At 39.2% G+C, this 20,093-nt stretch overlaps 2 protein-coding genes across 2 annotated transcripts; both read left to right on the plus strand.

Annotated features, from left to right (window-relative positions):
* The first annotated feature begins 599 nt into the window (after window positions 1-599).
* Window positions 600-4,656, plus strand: pros1 (protein S). The gene is made up of 6 exons (XM_044097462.1): window positions 600-801; window positions 975-1,139; window positions 1,241-1,409; window positions 2,013-2,149; window positions 2,236-2,464; window positions 3,881-4,656. The coding sequence occupies exons 1-6, from the start codon at window positions 697-699 to the stop codon at window positions 4,057-4,059; spliced, it is 984 nt and encodes a 327-aa protein (XP_043953397.1). The 5' UTR covers window positions 600-696; the 3' UTR covers window positions 4,060-4,656.
* A 2,337-nt stretch (window positions 4,657-6,993) lies between these two features.
* On the plus strand, window positions 6,994-19,934 carry gas6 (growth arrest-specific 6). Its single transcript, XM_044144180.1, has 15 exons — window positions 6,994-7,542; window positions 7,734-7,894; window positions 9,671-9,695; window positions 9,794-9,856; window positions 11,659-11,781; window positions 12,613-12,732; window positions 14,139-14,261; window positions 15,129-15,250; window positions 15,592-15,710; window positions 16,221-16,410; window positions 16,496-16,660; window positions 16,756-16,924; window positions 17,208-17,347; window positions 17,426-17,627; window positions 18,041-19,934. Exons 1-15 carry the CDS (start codon window positions 7,464-7,466, stop codon window positions 18,190-18,192), a joined length of 1,953 nt encoding a protein of 650 aa, XP_044000115.1. The 5' UTR covers window positions 6,994-7,463; the 3' UTR covers window positions 18,193-19,934.
* The last annotated feature ends 159 nt before the right edge of the window (window positions 19,935-20,093 follow it).

Below are 20,093 nucleotides of genomic sequence, written 5' to 3' on the forward strand. Positions count from 1 at the left end.
CTTTTGGTTTTGTTGGTAAAAGCTTTCTTAAGACCATTTTTATATCACATTGACAAGGAGGACAACATTAGTCATTTACATATTGGACTTTTTTCTGAAAATAAAATTGCCTGAGAATGTAACAGCAGATGGGATGGTCCACATGAATTATAGGTGTGATAGATTTTCAGAATATTTTGCTTCATTTTGAGAGTTGACATTATATTATAACAAGAACCACAGTAAACACCTTTTAGACATAAGACCCACAAAGGATGTCCCACTGGTTTTGCCCATATGATCCACATTTTGTCAACTCAAATGGGTTTTATATATTGGGCTATCCCTGAGTACTCACCCAGCCTTAGCAAACTTCTTTAAGGGCCCAGATTTGTTGGTTGAGAAGTTCTAAGCAATCAATAGTGGTGCAATAGCCACTGTTACTCAAATACTTCATCCATCTCAGACACTGAAATAAAAACAGTGTGGTTCTTTTTTTTCTTTACATAAATTATATTGAAGTCTCTGTAGCATAATAAGAGATGCTGAAGATACTGTTACCATGACTACGTCCATAATGACAGTCATGATTGTCCAGAGGGTTATTTCATCTTTCTTTGTCTTTGTCCCGATAGATTCGCGGCCGAGTTTGACTTCCGAACCTTTGACCCGGAGGGAGTTGTTCTGTATGCCGAGTCGGCCCCAGACTCGTGGTTCATGTTGGGACTAAGGGGTGGCCGCATTGAAGTCCAGTTTAAAAACCAGCACACCTACAAGGTTACAAGTGGAGGAAAAGCCATCAATGATGGACAGTGGCATGTGGTAAGGTAGTGCGACACACAAGTGAATTGCTGCACACAGAAAAAGCATGTTCCTTCCTTCTAGCTGACAGAGAGATTGCTGATGTCTTGATCAATAAACTGAACTGATTACAAAGGTTCTGCTCTGAAAGGTGTAAGGCGTCAGCAGTGTGATATTGTCTGTGTGGTACACAGATCTCGGTGGACGAGCTGGAAAGCAGCATCAGCGTGAAGATCAGTAAGGAGGCTGTGATGAGCATCAACAGCCCCGAGAATCTCTTCACTTCAGTCAATGGCAAACTGGAGACCAAAGTCTACATCGCTGGGCTGCCCAACCGCACAGACAACGTCATGAAGCCTGTAAGCTGGGCCAGTCACAGCAGAGAAATAACTATCACAGACAGGGCTAAATGGATGTGTTTGACACATAAAATCCAAACTGTTCTCTGTTCTTCTCTCAGATCAATCCCCGACTCGACGGCTGCATCCGTGGCTGGAACCTAATGAACCAGGGGGCCTCCGGGGTCAAAGAGGTCATTCAGGAGAAGGAGAGCAAACACTGCTTCATCTACGTGGAAAGAGGGTCCTTCTTCTCAGGGGCCGGACTGGCACTCTTCGACATAGACTACAGTGAGTAAGTTAAGTCATGCTTTATTAATCCCTGTGGGAAAGCTTTGCGTGTGTGCTTGAATAGTCATAGGGCGCTGCAGCAGGACTGACAGTAGAGTTGAATACGCTCTCTTAGTTTTAAGAAACCAATAATACGGTATAAAAAGAAACAATATATGTGAACAAAAATCCTGCTTGGAAAAAGAAAACCCTCCGGCTTCAATGTAAACCTTGCACAGACTCCACTGGAAGTCAGAGGTGAACTTTGGGTCAAGGTTAATACTTGAACTCTGCAGAGTGGCGCTTTCCAAATGGATTAGTACTTGGTTCCATAGTTCTAAAAATTAGCTTCACGTTGACAAAGTCCACCGATTTCACTGAAAAGACCATTTTGGAGCAAAGTTTTGGAGACACACCATGAGTGGATAAACAAGCCAAAAGTTTGAATTGGTGAGATATAATTGGTCCAAATGGTATATAATATCCAACAACAAACTTCAGATTCTTTACCACTAATTGAAGATGTATTATAATTGGAGCTTATGAATTTAAGTAGAAATTTGAAGGTAGGTGAATCTTCCTGTTTAATTTGAACAGTAATTATGTATTTTTTTGCATAAATAGGTGATTCTAGGAGCTGGAAGGTGGATATAACAATGAACATCCGTCCATCAAGGAGCACAGGTGTCCTCTTTGCTCTTGTCTACAACAACACAGTCCCCCTGTCGGTTGCCGTGGTAACAAAGGAGGAAGAAGATGCAGTGAGTTAATCGATACTGATTTTGGAAATAAACCCATATTCACATTAGATCAAACTTTTTTAACTTTATGTGCATTTGCGCTCCAGAACCTGCAAGTGTTCCTAGACGGCGTCTCTGTGGCCACGCTGGACTCGCTTATGTTGTGTTACCCTGATCGGTTGATGGTGCAGCTGAACGTGACTCCGACAGAAATCCAGATCTCTGCAAACTCCTCCACTGTTGGCTACATAAAGTCTGAAACCCTGCAGAAGGCCCTGGAGCAGCTCAACACCACCATGCAGAACCCCATAAGCACATACATTGGCGGGATACCATGTAAGTTAAAGAGCAAAAGTTAAAATGTCATTTTTAAGTCTAATAGAAGCCCAGACCTGAATCTTAAGGAGGGTAAGTTAGGAATGTGGTGGATCTGTTAAAGCTTACACATTTCAGCCTCAGGGTGGGGCTATAGCACTGCCAGGAGGAAACGGATACTTTAGGGTGGCAAGACTTAGTACAGTATACAATATTTTCTTGCTTTAATCAACACAATTAGTTGTTTGAGCTTCTATCAAGTGATGCATTTTTCACTAGCGAATGTTCATTGGTAGTAAAAACATGGCTGGGTAATGAAGCATGGATTCCGACTGCAAGATTTTACTAGCTACTACATTTTTCTGAAGTACATTGAAGCAAAAAAACAAAAACTGCCAATTCTGCTCTTTGTGTCACAAGAGGCATAAAATTTGAGCTATTTATCAAACATTACATACACACACTATGAGAATTTGATTAAATTCAAGAAGAAAGAACAAAATGTATTCTTGTGGATGTATTGAAAAGATAAGTTGTCATTTGCCTCATGTGATGTCACAGAAAGGGGCATTAAAGGAGGGAAGCTTGTGGACTTTATCCTGATTAAATGACATTTTACAACAACAAAAACAAAACAAATATGACATGTTTTATGCATGTAACTTGTTTTTCTGACATTAATTGAAACCAAATGCTTGCCGTTTTCGGTTGGTTAGTTACCAAACTTATTCCTATCTGCTTAATGCCAGAATGGTGAGATAGAGGAAAGAAAATAAACCAGCAGAAATATCAGAAAGATGACTATGGACCTTAACATGTGTTTGAATTCTTGTGCACAACTTCCAAATACCTAAAAGTGACATATTCATACGAAGGCATATACACCATGAGAATGTCTAGCCTTCACACTGTTCTGGAGGAAGATGTGTTCTGTGTCCTAGAGATGAAATTGTTTTGGTGCAAAATGTGCAAATGTGTCCCAGAACAAAACCAAAAGGTGTCATGAGGGTTACTGAACCCAGTAAGAGAATGTCATTATCCACAGTGAAGCAGGTCAGGAACTGAAATGTGCTGAAAGGTCACTCTTTGAGGAAGAAGCCACCACTCAAAAAGCAAGACGAGAAGTTTGTAGAGGAAAAGCAAAGGTTGTTTGATCCAAGTTATGCAGATGAAAGGTTTCAGTAAACTGTTGATAAAGACTTTTGAAAATGCTACACAAAAACAATTTTGGTTATTCCAAAACAGGGAATTGACTTATAACTTTCCCTCCCTGTCCAACGACTAAAACATTGGACGGGGAGGGAAAGTTATAAGTCAATTGTGGACTTTTTGTTTATTCATAAAGACAATTTAAATGATTTTACAACAAAGTTTTAAAGACTTCACTGATGTTTACGCCCATTCATGAGTAATTCTTTTCAACTCTCTTTCTTTAAGCTGACGTCCCTTTGCCTGCCACCCCTGTGTCAGCCTTTTACCACGGCTGTATGGACATCAGCATAAATGGCAGACAGCTGGACTTTGACGAAGCACTGAGTAAACACAACAGCATAAAGTCTCATTCCTGTCCTCCTGTCAGTGACCCAGGACACCCTGATGTACATCGCCCTGCATAGGAAGTGACCTTAATTAGCAATCCATTAAAAAAAAACCTCCTCAAATTAGCCAACACCCCACATGGGACACCTCTGGGGATATGTCAGGTAGATAATGGGGTTTTAAGTGCTGTGTAACTTTGTCCACCCTTTTTTTCCAGGTTTTTTGGTTGGTCTTAGCTTCAGCAAAAGCTGGACATTATGGTTGTAGCAGTTTGTTGCAATAAATGTAAAATTTTTCAAGCTATTTTGACAGAGAGAGTTGCATTCTGCAGTAGCAGTTTGTATTGAGCAACATACGGTTGACTTTGTGTAATTTGTGTAAAATAAACAAATGGTCAATGTTGACCAGGCTCTGATAGTACCCTGTCCTTGCTGCAGTCACGGTTCCTATTTGTGTTTGTCTCAGAAAAAGAGGCAGAACCTGGAGGCCTCTGACTCATGTGTCTTTGAATCTGCAAAACGGATCTGGGCCACACATCGAAACTTTTGGTCTCCAGCTTGGTTGATAATATTATTATGAGTGGACAATTCCCAGTGTATATAAAAGACGAACCGTGTAGTTCTTTATGATGTATTTTTTTCAATGTTTATTTTAATAAAACTGAATTAAAGCAATGGTTCTTACATTTTATTAATTCTGTCCTCTTGCCTCAAATAACACTGAGTTTAAATTCAAATTCATTAGACTCAGGAAGGAGGGATCAATTAAACAGAACAAGGTAAGGCATTGACTGATAAAAATTAGGCTGTCATGTGCATGAAATCTGACAGCAGCACAGATGCAAACAGTAGGAATTTGCTAGGAAGTGACCTTAATTAGCAAAGGTGTGCTCCCTATTAAAAAAAGGGAACACTTTTTTTAATAGTGTTCCCTATTAAAAATTTAGGCATGTCTTACAAGTTAAAATAAAAATATTCTTGTGTATTCATCTTTAGAGGTTTAAAGCACTCTTAAATGAAGCATTCACACATGTGAATCCATGTCAGGTTGGATGTTTCACTGCAGTACATATGATCCGTCAGGTCACCATTGTTTGTCTGTTGAAAGGTCCATAAAGGTTTCAGGGAGAGTTGTCATGAGTCCATAAAAAAACAACAAAAAAAGAAAATATTAGTGTTCCCTATTAAAAAAAGGGAACACTTTTTTTAATGATATTATTATGAGTGGACAATTCCCAGTGTATATAAAAGATGAACCGTGTAGTTCTTTCTGGTGTAAAAAAGGGAACACTTTTTTTAATAGGGACCTTTTTTTAATTGCCACTTGTGAGGCTATTAAAAAAAAAAAAGCTCCCTTTTTTAAATTGCCTAAGTTTTGAAATCTATTCTGAAGGTTCTCAGGAATTTCTGCTAATGCTAATTTATGGTACCTATGTTGCAGATTAGCTTGCATTGCATAGGGCAGTTTTTTTCCAACTTTGTGTGCCAAAATAACACAAATTCTGTTTATCAATTTGATATAAAAAATACCTCAAAACAAAGTGAATTATTCCCCTTTATAGATCCATTCTCTGCTTTCAGTACACATTTGAAAAAAAAAATGTTAAGCTGAAAAACTGTTTTATGGCTGTTTTATCTCTATTTCACTAAAATGTTGAAACCTTTTCAAGCTAAAGCTTAAAAGTTAGGTGCAGTCTGAATAAGAGCACAAATCTTATTCTTAATCCTCAACTAGAACTGTGTTCACATGGTAAATGGGTACTGAAACTTTCAACTGTGTTTCAATACCAAAAAGACAAAAATCACAGGAGCAGAAATGAAAAGTCAAAAAATGTAACTCAAAAAAGGGCTGATAATTGTGCACAGTATCTAGAATATGAAAATGAAACTGTTTTGCATCTAATTTACAGTAAATGAAACAAACGAAAAATGATTTCTTGGAAAAAAAATTGGCAAGAATAAAAACAACTGCGGGAGGTTTTCTGAGTTACGCAACAGTACTTCTACTGTGTCACTAGACCAAAAAGGGCAGCCCTTATATGAAAGTAAAAATAAAACTTTTAACCGACATTAAGAAAAAGAAAAAAACGTTTCAGAGAACGTGACTTTTCTAAATACTCTTGTGAATGGATAAGCAAGCTTAAAGTTAAAAATAATCAATGTCTCACAAAACAGTTCAGTCAAAAATGATTCAAACTCCTGGCAGATTAACTAAATTAGTTTTCATTCAACCAATTTTTTTTTTTCCCCTGATAGAAAATTAGATTGACATTTCTTAAAAAACAATAGTAAAATGTAAACAGAGTATGAATTTTTAAACTATAAACTTTTTCAATAGTCTATTCATATGTCCAATTATTACCTTTACCCACTTGACCTTGCAGCATTGTTGGTGGTGATATCCAGCGGTAATTAAATATAAAGTGACATATTTAGACAGATTTCCAGTTCATCACATTTTCTTAATAGCAATGTTAATATCTGTATTGGCATTACAGAAAACAATCTCTTCTTACCACTGCTGATCTGCTTTTAACTTGTTTTGACAATTTATCTGTGGTGTGGACTCCAAGTCTTTGAGGTTGGTAGGCCTCCTGGCCATTACCCTAATCTTTGGCTCCCTCCACAGATTATCTGGCAGACTGAAGGTAGGATTCTGTCTTACTTATTCCAAACATTAACATTATTTCAGTCAGAAGCTACATGCTAACATTTACAGACACAAATCTTAAAGGGGGATGAATAATTCAGTGCTTAACCACATACAGTAATAATAACCCACAATGAGCCCCCATTATCCCTAGCCCAGAATCGGTCACCTTGATCAGATTAAAATTTAACCCTCCCCCCAAAAAAAAAAAAAAAACAACAAAAACAAAACTTATATTCAGTGTTAACATTATGGAGAGCCACATTCCACAAACTTGAACAGAAACACCGCATTACTTGTCTGCATTGCATTCCACCTAAGCCAATAGTTGAAGTAAGGTGAAATCAGTTTTTTCCCGTGTATAATGGGGTGGCCGTATACACTCGCTGAGAAGGAGAGGGAGGGATGGAGTTGCGTGGAGAACTGCATCATTACAAACTCCTCAGAGCAACTCCCCCTCCAGAAGCAGCACCGTAACCTGCAACAAGGGCTGAGGCGTGCATTCTTCATCTGCAGACCCACACCGGTACACAGAGGACGAAGCAGGGAGAGGAAAGTACACCCAAACCGCAATGGGGACGAGCTGAACCGCAGACACGAGACAGGCTCGACTGTTTTTATTCAGTACGCGTGCTGTTTGAAAGAGCAACGTTTAGTCCTCGAGGCGACAGAGACGTTGGAAGCTGCTAACGGACGGGGAGACGGTGGAGGTTACCTGAATACCTGCAGTGTTTCACATCGACGTTAGCTCGGACAGAGACGGGACTCGGAGACCACCAACACGGGACAGGAGAAAGTTTCTCAAGCTTAGCGCCACCTTAGCGGCTAAACAATGTGGCTGACCCCGACAAAGTCCGTCTCGTCGTCGGTTGCCCTGCTAATCCTGCTGGTAGTCCGCTGGTCCCACAGCGGTAAGTAAACAGTTACATGGTACGACAGGCTAGCTAGCTCGCTAATTTCAATTTAATATGAAGCAATGCTTCTTCTTTTTTATACGCGTCACAATCCTCATTAATGGTTTTGACGGTTAACCTGGGGTATGTCGCAACATTTTTCTCGTAGACATGTCTTCGTTAAAGGGCACATTTTGCTTTCCTTTTAGTTTTAATCTCCCCCCAAGAGGCAAACCAGTTTTTGAGAAGACACAGGCGAGCAAATCAAGTTTTTGAGGAGACGAAGCAAGGGCACTTGGAGAGGGAGTGTGTGGAGGAAAGGTGCACCAAGGAGGAGGCTAGAGAGGTTTTTGAGAACGACCCAGAGACGGTGAGAATCTAAACAATTTTGTTTTCACTTCCATCAGTGGCATTATTTACATGTGTACATATATGCACGATCCCTTGTTTACATCATGATCACATTTATTTCAAACTGATGACTGCAAGTGACACCAGACTAATGATTCATTGTCTGGGCTTTGGGTGTTTTTGATCTATTGCGTTCTGTGATCTGCTAGCTGTCACCACTGTTCCTATGCTGGTGCCCTGACATGTTGTTGTCTGTCCTATTGTGTCTGTGATCAACTTTGTGTCATCTTATTAACAAAGCTTCAGCTTATCATTTCCAGTTTTTACAATAACACTTCTATCTTTAAACTCACTCCTCACCACTTTTGTGCACAGAAAGACATGCATTTAGTTGTATGATTGATATTGGCATCTGCTTGGCTTATGTTTTTGCCAAATATGAGAAACACATGGATAATCTCTGCATCCATGCATGTCAGACTGTCTCACAAATGCAAGTCAAAGTTGCAAACAAACCCTTACTAAAGTGACTAATAAAGAAAATAAACAGGAGGTGAGAAACGTTTTTTAACACATTGCATCACTAAACTACAGGCACACCTTGTTTTTGTCTCTTGACATTTAGCCACAAAATAAAACATGGTGGTTTGTGCTGAGATTATGTTCCTTAAGCTTCTTATGTTCTACATGTGATGAATATGTAGACAAGCACCGAAGATAAATAAATTTAATCTTAATCTATGCAGTCGCATTTAGACTTTGACAACGTAGTCCTGGTTGTTTCAGGTGTCTGTGTATACAAGATGCTTTGAGAATTTTTTTTTCTTGATATTTTAAATTTTCAGATTAATAATGACTGAAAACAGTGAGAGGGGTTGGTATTTTGCAGCATTAAGGTAGTAATCCCTTGGCCTTTAACTAACACTTGTGAGAATGTGACGTAGAGAATTGAGAATGCTTAAACGTGTTAATCTATGACTCATAGATTATTGATTAGATTAGCAAATCAGAGAGACCTGAAGACAGATAGAGGGACAAAATAAAGAGGTTTGAACTCATAAGTAAAGGAAATGTCAGATAAAATATAATTGGTAAAGACGTAAGTATTTAGTGATATAAAGCTGCAGTCTCGTTCAAAGCTCCATTGTTCATTCAGAAGGTTCCCATTTCTGACTGCATTTTCTTCCTGCTGCAGCTTTTTAGGTCTGCAGAGACCAAGCAACATCTTCTGTGGCATTATACATACTCGCATCAAGTTTCTTGAGGGTGACTCAAGTAACTAATGTTAGTATTAAGTTTAAAAACAGCCTAGAATTTGGCAAATCATTTGCTGCATAAAATAATCTGCCTTTTATTTATTGTACTTGGCCAAAAGTTGTGGTTTCTTTAAAAAAAAAAAGCCTGGCCCTTTAATTTGGTGCATTGGTTCTCTGCAGCAAGTCTCTGTGCCTCGAGGACTATCCTTTTTGCTAGTTTTCTGAAGATTTTGACCTACATGTGGCTGAGTACTGCAACCAGGAGCCTTGAGGAATATTATGGCTATTAGGAATGCAGAATTTTTTTTTTAGGAAGCCTCTGAGGAAGGAGTGTGTAGATAGTTTTTTCTTTTTTGTGTAGCTAGAACACATGTGGGTAAAGGCAGCAGTATAGAAGTGAGTCCATATCTTAAAAACTATCATGTGTTGCAAAGATTTCCCTTTAAATTGTAAATCTTTATTCAGAAGTTGTTCAGATTTTAGTTTTGATGCATATAAAGCTGAGTAACTAAAACTTCTTTCTTTTCTGTCTGATTCAGGACTACTTCTACCCTAAGTACATAGGTAAGTTCTTTTTTGCCTAAAACACTAAATCCTCACTCTCTCCATTGGTTTGATTTGCAATTTCTTCATTGTGCTGTCTGCTCTTTGTCGTTGTTCAGCCTGTGTGGAGAAATTTGGGGATTCTGAAAAGAAAAAGCAGGATCTGATCACATGTGTGCATAGTAAGTTTGATTTTTTAAATGTGGTTACTTATAACTGATCATTCCTTATTGTTTCCTCAAACGTTCTTTCTCTTTAAATTTTCACTTGTATGCAATGCTCCACTCAGAGGAGAGCATCTCATCGTGCTGCACTGCAGTGACATTGCTCTGCATCACTCAGAGTCATCTTTTTTCCTGCTGGCGTAGAGGTTATCTGTACCTGATTTCTTTGTCAAATCTAGTTTAGGTTAGGTTTTTTTCTGGAATGATGCTCAGGTGTTCATGAGTAACTATGCAGCACTTTGCCACAGTTATGCTGCACATTGGTTGATGGAGGACACACCCCTTCATTCGTCACACACACACACTCTCTGCAGTTGCTTCTTCGTGAGCCGATCCAGTGAAGGAGTGACGTGAATAAAAAAAAAAAAAAAATGTCTGACGTAAAATGAGGACAGGATTTTTCTGCTGCATCAGGGTAGAGGAGACGTGGAGCCACCCGGCTTTTACGCTATTGGCTGTGGAGTCTCCGGGTGGGTGCCGTGATTCAGCTGCATCACTGAGGCACTTAAAGATACGGCACTGCTTTGAGCAACGACTGTCTGCACGCAATGTCTCCTGCATCACTTTTTTTCTTTTTTTTTCGAATGGTGACTCTTTGAAGGGCTTTGATGAGTTCAGTCCTCACAATTAACTAAAAGTTACATTTTCACAAACGTCAAACTAATAATGGCCGTTTTTAGAAAGTATGACAACATTTAATCCATGTGAAATTAATGGGTGACTGACATAATTAATTATATTTGAACAAATCATCCACAGATGTTTGATCCTTTTTGGTTTCATTTCGTTCTCTTCCAGATGTAGGGTTGCAACTAATGATTATTTTAATTACTGATTTATTCTGACCATTAATCAATTAATTGGAAAAAAAGTAGCACATTATGCAGTTTTTTCATTTAAGCACTTAAACCGTTTTTTTGTTTTTTTTTTACATAAAATAAACATTTTATTGACTAGAATGGGATAGCACAGCTTTCCTTTAGAGAACTTGCTGACAACAATCTTCATGGTCTGACTCTGTGTTTTTTTTTCTGAGAAACTGACCTCAGGTCATTGCCTCTTTAATGATTTGAAAAGCATCTCTAGTTCTTTTAGGAATGTAACCAGACTGTCTTTTGAATCATATTTGTGAACTTTTTAGAGACCCGGCATTCAGAACATGAATCCATACAAATCTATTGCTTGTAATGAATGCTGCTGGTTTAAACTGCTAAATGTGAAGGTGATAAAAACGACGGCGCAAAATAGGCGTGCTTGTAAAGTTGATTCTTTGTGTTTCATGAACTTGTTTCTGTTTTTCTTCTTCAGACTGTGTCCTTTTCTGTCACTTACTGAGCTGGAGCTGACATGCCCAGACTTGTCAAGCATTCAGACTCCACTGCTATGATAACTGTAGCAGAAGAAACAAGATTTGCACTCTCTTACGCAAGCCTAAGACGACATAGAGGACTTAGGAAGAAGTATTCATTGGAAAAGTAAACACATTAAAATGCAGTTGGTATCAGTTTGATCTTTTCTATTCAGAGCTACAGCTCTCGTATTGTGGGAAAACCCGAATAGGGCATATCCAGGAGGATAGGTTACCCTGCGTTAGGCTATTTATATTGAATTCCTGATTTGCAGAATATGAGATTTGTCCTTCCTCCATGTTCTCTGCTTCACAGTTGCATGCAGTGTGTGAATGTCACACACTTTCTCCTGTACCACCTTTAACAGGTAACTAATAACACCTATTACCTCCTGTTTTTCAAATTCTCAAGACATTCCAGACCAGTGCTCTCCTTCTCCTTGTAATGCCAGAGGTACGGTGCGCTGCGAGGACAAAAAGGGCGATTTCCACTGTCACTGCTTCACAGGCTGGACAGGAGCCAGTTGTGAGAAAGGTATGGTCATCATCACATGACTCGACTTTGTGAGCTGGATCTCAGCAGAGGTTGAATTTATGCAGTGTCACCCAGAGCCGGTGCAGACATCTCACCACTCTGACCTTGGTTCTGACAGCTAATGCCTATCATATCCACAGATGGAACGATCTGGCTCAAAAATGTTTGTTATTTGGGTTTAAAGTCGTGTAAGGTGAAAGTAATTAGTTTCTTTCTATTTCACTTATGTCTTTGTACTTAAGCTGTTTACAACGTGAATATGATTACCCAACTGCTGATGCAGTTATTATTCATGTGGGGGAGGATGGTTAGATTCCTTTGAATGGCATTAACAGGAACTAGAGTTCAAAACAAGAATGTTTCTTTCTACAGAGATCAGCATCATTTCAAGGAATATTGCTGCACAGGCAAAAACTGGAAAACATACTTAAGTTAAATCCATATCCAATGGGAGGGAGAGAGAGGAACATTTCCACTGTGACTCATCCCGCCACCTTACTGTGAGAGGAAAACTGTAACAGATTTAATTTGACTCAGGCCAAACCTTTTCCAGAGCATGACAAGTTTGCTCCTTAGACCTCCGCTGCAATCCTCAACCACAGTTACAGAGTACCATAGTTATTTTTAAGGACTTTTAGAAAGTAAGAATTCAATTCATTAGGATTAAGAAGTCCTGCACTGTTCCGAAGCTTAGAATTGACTTTACAAGTTATTCTTACGGTAAACATGTTATTCAGGTACCACTTCTAAATCCAGTGAACTTCCTGCTGCACAGGTTCAGATTGGATGCTTTTTCATATTATGTTGACAGTAGTTTCGGTTTTTCTGCAGATGTCAACGAGTGCACCAGAAGTAATGGAGGTTGTGAACATAAGTGCAACAACACTATTGGAAGTTACCGCTGCTCCTGTCATGATGGTTTCATGCTGGTGGGTCGCCACATGTGTGATGGTAAGCCACAAACTACCCAACCATTTATTCTAACGACTTGAGTCCCATCACAGCTGCAGCTGCAAATAACCGTTTGTTACTGAGGTTCCTTTCTCCTTTGAATCCACTTCAGACCTAATAAATATCAAACTACCTTATCAATAAAGATTGTAATTAAGTTACAATGTTAAATTGCTTTATTTTAATTTAATTTAATTAGGCCTCCATAACACTTATGAAACGTCTATAAAAACTTGAAGAGTAACAAGCTCACTTTATAAAGGCTTAGTTAAAGTTATTGTGATGAACACAAACTACTTTAATTGATTGATGTAATTACTTTAATGTCGTTAACTAGATTTACCAGTTCTCCAAAGTCAAATCAGTCTCGGCTCACCAATAAAATGGGTTACATCTGAAGCGTGAACTACACCCTTCTATCGAGTTTTTAAGAACTGCACTAAAAAAAGAAGAAGAAGAGATTTTATTTTCATGGTTATTATTTGTCTGAAGAACAAAAAAATTTTTTTGACTTTACCAAGGATTATAGGGAAAATTAAAAAGTCTAATTTTACAAAACTAAGGTTTTCATGCTTCTTTAAAAGACACAATTCTTCTAAAGCTACGCACTTGATTTAGAATAGATTATATTCATTTTGAGATTTAAGTCTTATTTCTAATTTAAGGAAGAATCTCATATTCGTCACAAACTTTCTCGGGTGAAAACGAAGAGAAAGATTTTCTTTGCTAAACTATTCTAAAACGTCTGCTGAGAGTTTCTCTTTATATATCTACATTATATTTTAGATATGCATTGTAAAATGTATAATTTAAAAAAGATAAAAGCATATTGCATTCAGTATTTTTGACATTTTGCCAAGTAGTCGACCTTCTTATGTATTGTTTTAGTTAGAAAGTAATGAAATTGGTAACTTTTATAATCTCTTGTTTTAACTAAGCTCTTTGAGACTAATACCACTGTAAATGGCGTTCACATACTCAGAATGGCAGCATGACAATTTAGAGGTCTTAAAAACGCATAACTTTGAGAAACAGGCTTATTATTTTTCAGAAAAAAACTTTATTTTGTCTGACCTACACATTATTTTTGACAAAAAAAAAAAACAATTTTTGCTGACGGTCTGAAATCAGGAAGAGTGAAAATGTCTCTGGAGGTAATAGGAGAAACTCCAAGGATTGCATCACTTTATTTACAATATCATCTATAAATCAAATTGTTGTAAATATACATTTACTTAATAAAACATAAAAATATGTCAGTTTTTCAGGTAACTAAGGATGAGGATACATCTGATCACATGTTGTTTTGCTGTTGATGATTACAAAGATTTAAATATACAATTTGATAAAATCTCACTTGGACATGAACCCCACCAAGCTGAACACACATTTGTTTGATTTTTCAGATGTCGACGAGTGTCAGGATGCAAGTGTGTGTGGAACAGCTCTCTGTCAGAACAACAAGGGCAGCTATGATTGCTTGTGTGAGGACGGCTACGTCTACGACAACAAAAGCAAAAGCTGTGTTGGTGAGTCTGCGCAGCCATTCACAATAAGAGAAACTGGGGCAGTTTTATTTGATCTGGCACGCGAACGATGTTGTCCTCAGCAGGCGCCTGATGTGGCTCCGCTGTAGGTCATGAAAGGAAAGCAAAAAATATTTTTGAAGAAATGCTGCGCAATTAGGTAACAGTTCACTCTTGTCCAAACAGTGTTTTTAATATTTCAGGTTATACTACCGAAATAAATTTGAAGCAAATTAGCCAAAGTTCTTTTTGCAAGACCCACAGATTGTTTTGGTTCTCTGAAGAACTCCAAATATGGATTCATAGATCAAGAAATTTTAAAAACATAAAAGATAGCCATTCAGCTAATTACATGTTTAATGTGTTTATTCGATCTGCTGTGCGTTTTCCAAGATATGCAATAAGATGCTATAAAAACACATTTTATCTTGACTTTTGTTGTAAGTTGAAGCAACAACAGAATCAAATGATGGAAATATAGAATGAAAGCCAACAATGACTCGGTGGGAACCAGACTTTTCATAGCCTCGGTGTCCCCCCTCAGAGGATTGGAGTTTATTTAAGCCAATCTTTTCATGGCCATGTAAGGTTCTACGTGAAGCTCCAAAGTATTGCCTGGCCAACGTCAGTGACCACTTCACTCAAGTGTTGTGTGCATTCCTTCTGTGTCGAAATGATAGAAAACCCTCTTTCTTTCAGTTTTGTCAAGTTTTTTTTGTGTGTGTATGTGTTTTTAGTTCTTGAAAGTTATGTTTTCCCTGAAAATGATGATGTGCCTTTGATAAGACCATGAACTCTCTGCTTCCCTGTAATCTTGGCACCGCAAGCATTCTACTCTTTAATCCGTTCAGCCTCTGTTATCACTTGCAGATGTGGATGAGTGCCAGTCTGGCGTTTGCGAGGAGGAGTGTTTGAACATTCCCGGGAGTTTCCGTTGCTTCTGTGATGGTCGTCAGGGCAGGAAGCTGGGTCGTGATCTGAGGAGCTGTAAGGTAGTCGTATCAGGTTCTGTTTTTGTTGGAAACCAAGAATTAAAATCTACTTACTTCATCATTACATTTAAGTTAAATGCCTTACAGGTGCATCTGAGAACCCATAAGAATAATTAAAGCCTTTTACTCATAATAAAAAACCAAAATACCTGTAATAATCTCTGCAGGTTTTCAGTTGCACTTTGATGTTTTGTTTGGTAGAACTGGTGCATTTCTAAAAGGTATTGAAGCATCAATATGCAACTCCAGCCTTCAGACAGTCTTGATGGTTGTGTACTTTTATTATTTCATAAACTACCTCATTGTGCCTGAAAATATCCTTATTTTGGTTTGTTCTCCAGCCCATAACGCCTTGTATGTCGCCTTCACTGAGGAGAAATCCTCGTTCTCTTTATTTGGGTCGCATGTTCAGCGCCGTGCCCGTGGTGCGGCTGCGTTTCCGCCGCAGGGTCCACACTGGGTAAGAAAATGTTCCTCATGCTTATCACCTGCAGTGTGTGAGACTGTCCCTATATTTATACCCTACTTAATTAAGTGCTTGTACCAGCCCAATGTTGGTGTGTCTGGCTGTCTTTAGTTTGAGCCATGGAAGTAATTTTTTTTAAATCTCAAATGTTACAGTTTGAACTCTTGAGATATGAAGGATATCTTTTCAGAATGTGGCATCCTGAAGGTACCACTTCCTGTGTGGTATTACGTTGCGGGGTAATCACTGCGATGTAATTAGTTCTTTAGCTAATTGTTAGCCAAAGAACAAAAACACCTGATTTGGGTTTGATTATGACCAGGTTTGAAACTAATTTATTAATAATTTTTTTATTTTATTGTGTATAGAAAAAAAATCTACTCTTTGCATTTTGACAGTGCCACCTATTTTTTTTTTGGGACAAATTGTTTCCTGCGTTTTAGCTTCTACCATGTTTCATTTCTTTCCGTTCTTTTTTTCTTTTTTCTTTTCTGCCTACATCAGTTTCTCTGCAGAGTTTGACTTCCGCACCTTCGATGGTGAGGGGGTGATCTTCTTCGCAGGAGGCCACCTCAACAGCTCCTGGATTGTCCTCGCAATGCATCAGGGGAAACTGGAGCTGCAGCTCAAGTACGGCGCCGTCAGCAGAGTCACCAGCAGCGGGCCCCTCGTCAACGACGGCCAGTGGAGAAAGGTTTCTGCTCAGAGGCTTGAAAAGCAGCGACATGTGACATAAAGAATTTGAACTTACTGAAAACATGTCGGATGTGTTGTCACAGATCTCAGTGGAGGAGCAGGGCCGCAGTCTAGTGATAAAGATCGACAGGGAGGCTGTGATGAAGATCGCTGTGAACGGCGACCTGTTCACACTGAAGAAAGGCATGCACGAGCTGAACCTCACTGTCGGAGGGGTTCCTTTCAGGGATGATGGCCTCGTCAATCAGGTGTTTATTTGTATGTGCTTGTTAGCTTTCCTGATCACACACCGAGGTCCGATCCTGTTCAGATGGTTTCCAACCGTCCTGACTTTGATGCGTAGATAAATCCCCGGCTGGACGGCTGCATGATGGAGTGGCGGTGGCTGACGGGTGAAGACACGTCAATCCAAGAAACCATTCGGTCCAATGACAACATGCAGTGTTTCAGCTCTGAGGTTCCTGGAGCGTATTATCCTGGATCAGGCTTCGCTCTCTTCAACATCAGCTATGGTGATCACTCTATCCTCCAGACAGTTAGAGAAAACTCAGAATAATTGGACTTTAAACAAATCAGCATTCCAAAAAAATCTAGCAGTTTGAAACTATATCTTTTTAAAACTTTACTAGACTTTAATAACATCAGGTTCATCCCAAGTGCGTACAGTTGTGCAGAAGCAATGGAGTGTAATTTGTAATTCCTGACTCATCACATTCACTGTTAGTCTTGTTTTGATGACTGTAAGTAGACTTTCACTGACCCTTTCAGTGTATTCTCAACCTTCCTGTCCTCTAGAGTCCAAGAACCTGAGCATCCAGATGACCCTGCGCCCACTTTCTGGTATCGGAGTGCTGTTTGCGCTGGTTCACCAGGATAAAGTGCCTCTCTCTATCGCTCTGTCTGACTACAATCCCACCACACAAGAGTGGAGAGATGTGAGTGATTCATAACTCAGCTTCCTCACGCATTCATCCTCTTTCCCTGTAAAAACTGATCTTGTGTTTGTTTTTCAGTTCATCCTGGTTTCTGTAGGCGACGTGGTTATCGCCAGCTCTCCTGCACCCCTCTGCGACGGCGAGAGCCACAACATCCAGGTGACCATCTCAGGTAACCAGACTCTCCTTCTGGTCGACGGTCAGCCTGGACGAAGCGAAGAATCAGAATACACCACAGACGTCTTCTCACATTCAAGCACCTTTATAGGAGGTCTCCCAGGTAACGACTAGCCCTTTTTTTTTCCCCCTTTGTTGTTTTTCCACATTCACTAGTAAAGTTGATGAAGTCAATATTCTGCATGATCTTAGTGTCATCAAACCTTGTCTCCGGTACTTTCTACAACAAAGTGTTGATCAGCTGCCAAAACATCACCATACTAAATAAAGCCAGCAGTGCATTGTTTCATTTTGTTTCTAATCATAGTTGCTCCATTTCTGAGCCGCTTTGTTAGAGTAAATAAAGCCCACTGTTTTAAGATAAGAGTAGCTCTGAGCCTCTAATTGTACATCAAAGCAGTAATTAACACTGGTTTGTGTAGTGGGGTTGGGCTCTTGTTTGCTAAGTGGCAGATTCAACACCGGGAGTGAAACTTTTGGTGTTGCTGACTCACATGTTGTCATTTCCTCCCTCAGACGTCTCCCTGGTGTCCACGCTGGTCTCGGCGGCCTACAGCGGTTGCTTGGAAGTCGCAGTGAACGGACAGTCTCTGGACCTGGACAAGGCCATCCACAAGCACAACGACATACGTTCTCACTCCTGCCCCCTGGTGAACTCTCAGCTGTGACAAAAAGCGGTCTATAAGTAGGTCTTTGACTTGATGGGGGGGAAAAATGTCCACTAAAATTCCAAAAGCTTTGACTCATTGGGAGATAGCTTAGATTGGAAAAAAGAATAAAACACACTTTTTTTTTTTTTTTAATTGACACTGCTACATAAATTGCTGGGGATTTCTACCCCAGCATGTCGGATGCCAACTGAGCAGGAAAATCCATTAGAATCCAGCAAATACATGACAATACATTTTGTATTTTATGTCAGCTGCCAACCTGTCACAGGCTCATTAACCCGTAAGAACACAGCAGATGATTTCCAAAGCAGTGTTAAATGGTTAGAGCCTGTCTGGTCGGAATTCTACACATCCTACCTTTGTTGAAATACAGATTTATTTTAATGTCTTTGCTGGTATTTCCAAAACTTGATTAAAGGGAGTGCTAACAAATGTAAAAAAAACAAAACAAACAAAAACAAAACAAGAACCCTAGACTACCCTGCTGTGTCATCATCTGGTGCTTAAACGTCTCTGAGTGTTTGGTGCATAACAACGTGTTGATTGTGAACCGAGACTCGTATTTGCCCTTAAAATGCTGAACCTCCTCTTGAGCCACAGCATCGAAAACACAGCTTTGTGTTTTGTTGATGACCTTGCACATCGTTACAGGTAGAAATGGACTGCAACGTGGAGCCATTTTTATGATCTCCTCTCGAATGCAAAAGCACTTCATGTCTGCCTGCAACCTTAAGAATCAACCATGTGCCTAGAAAACAACAACCCAAACTTGTCAACAGCTCCCCTCCGATCGGGTGAACCGTTTTTTTTTCTTGTTTTTTTTTGCAATGGTGCAGTACTGTAACAACTCAAATTGTCAGCCTGCGCATTTTCCGGGTGGATTCTGATCCTTTGAAGCACTGACCTGATTGTTGAGCTTTAGTCACTTACTTCGTCACAGACTCCCCTTCTTTTCCCGAGAGTCACTCAGTCACAGTTAAAACCTGCCACATACCAACCTGACGGCCACAGAAGCACAGGGACACGGGAAGGGGCGCTGTTCATGAGCGACGGACAAAGCACTGCATCAATCGCACCACACAAGCTACTGAGAATAAGAAGAGTGCGCTGTATTATACTGTGTGTAAATAATGTTACTGTAAAATGCTTTAGAAATGACAGAAAGCAAACACTACCTTCTGCTGCAATATTTTTGGATCGTTTTAACAACAACAACACACACACTAAAAAAAAAAAAAAAACCAACACAAAAGCCTCTCAGCCTGAGTCTGAGGAAAGCTTTGGCAATAAGTTTGTCTGCTTGACACAGAAACCGAGAGGTGAGAAGAACAATAGCCTGGAATCAAAGTAGCATCAGTCTTTAGAAGCTCGTTTTTAATTTATCGGTGCTGAGCAAATCAAAACACGTTTCAAAGCTGAGAATGTCAGAGGAGCATTTTGACTTGAAACGCCAAAAGGGCTCCGGTGTTATTTTACATCCCTGTCATTTTATAGTTCTCTTATGAATGAATGCAAGCGTATCAAGTTTGACCTTCTATTGTATTTTTTTTTATCATGTGTTGTATCTTGAATTTTCCCTTTATTTTTATTTTTCACTTTAAACTGCCAGTATGTGTACAATGCTGCAAGATGTCTGCCTTTTGAGTTTTAACTTCCCCTAAACCTATTTAAAAATAAAATCAGCTGTATGAACATTATATTATAGAATAAAATTGTATTTTCAAAAAAAAAAAAAAAAAGATTTGTGCGTGGTCTTTGTTATAGTCATGTCCTAAATTTGGGCTACATCTTACTTTGAGATATTTTTATTACAGATAAAGCGCTAAAGATAATTGATATTGTTTGTTATAGTCTTGACATTTTCAGCGTGAGAGGATTTAAAACATTTAGTTGGAGGT

This window comes from Gambusia affinis, linkage group LG02 (assembly GCF_019740435.1).
Source record: "Gambusia affinis linkage group LG02, SWU_Gaff_1.0, whole genome shotgun sequence".
Classification (NCBI taxonomy): domain Eukaryota; kingdom Metazoa; phylum Chordata; class Actinopteri; order Cyprinodontiformes; family Poeciliidae; genus Gambusia; species Gambusia affinis.

Bases quoted from the DNA above. Each gene is read 5' to 3' on its own strand.
- pros1 (XM_044097462.1), top strand. From the start codon at position 697: ATGTTGGGACTAAGGGGTGGCCGCATTGAAGTCCAGTTTAAAAACCAG. The intron at 802-974 runs GTAAGGTAGTGC...TGTGGTACACAG, and splicing joins ATGATGGACAGTGGCATGTG to ATCTCGGTGGACGAGCTGGA. The intron at 2,150-2,235 runs GTGAGTTAATCG...TTTGCGCTCCAG, and splicing joins CAAAGGAGGAAGAAGATGCA to AACCTGCAAGTGTTCCTAGA.
- gas6 (XM_044144180.1), top strand. From the start codon at position 7,464: ATGTGGCTGACCCCGACAAAGTCCGTCTCGTCGTCGGTTGCCCTGCTA. The intron at 9,857-11,658 runs GTAAGTTTGATT...CAAATTCTCAAG, and splicing joins TCTGATCACATGTGTGCATA to ACATTCCAGACCAGTGCTCT. The intron at 15,251-15,591 runs GTAGTCGTATCA...TTTGTTCTCCAG, and splicing joins GTGATCTGAGGAGCTGTAAG to CCCATAACGCCTTGTATGTC.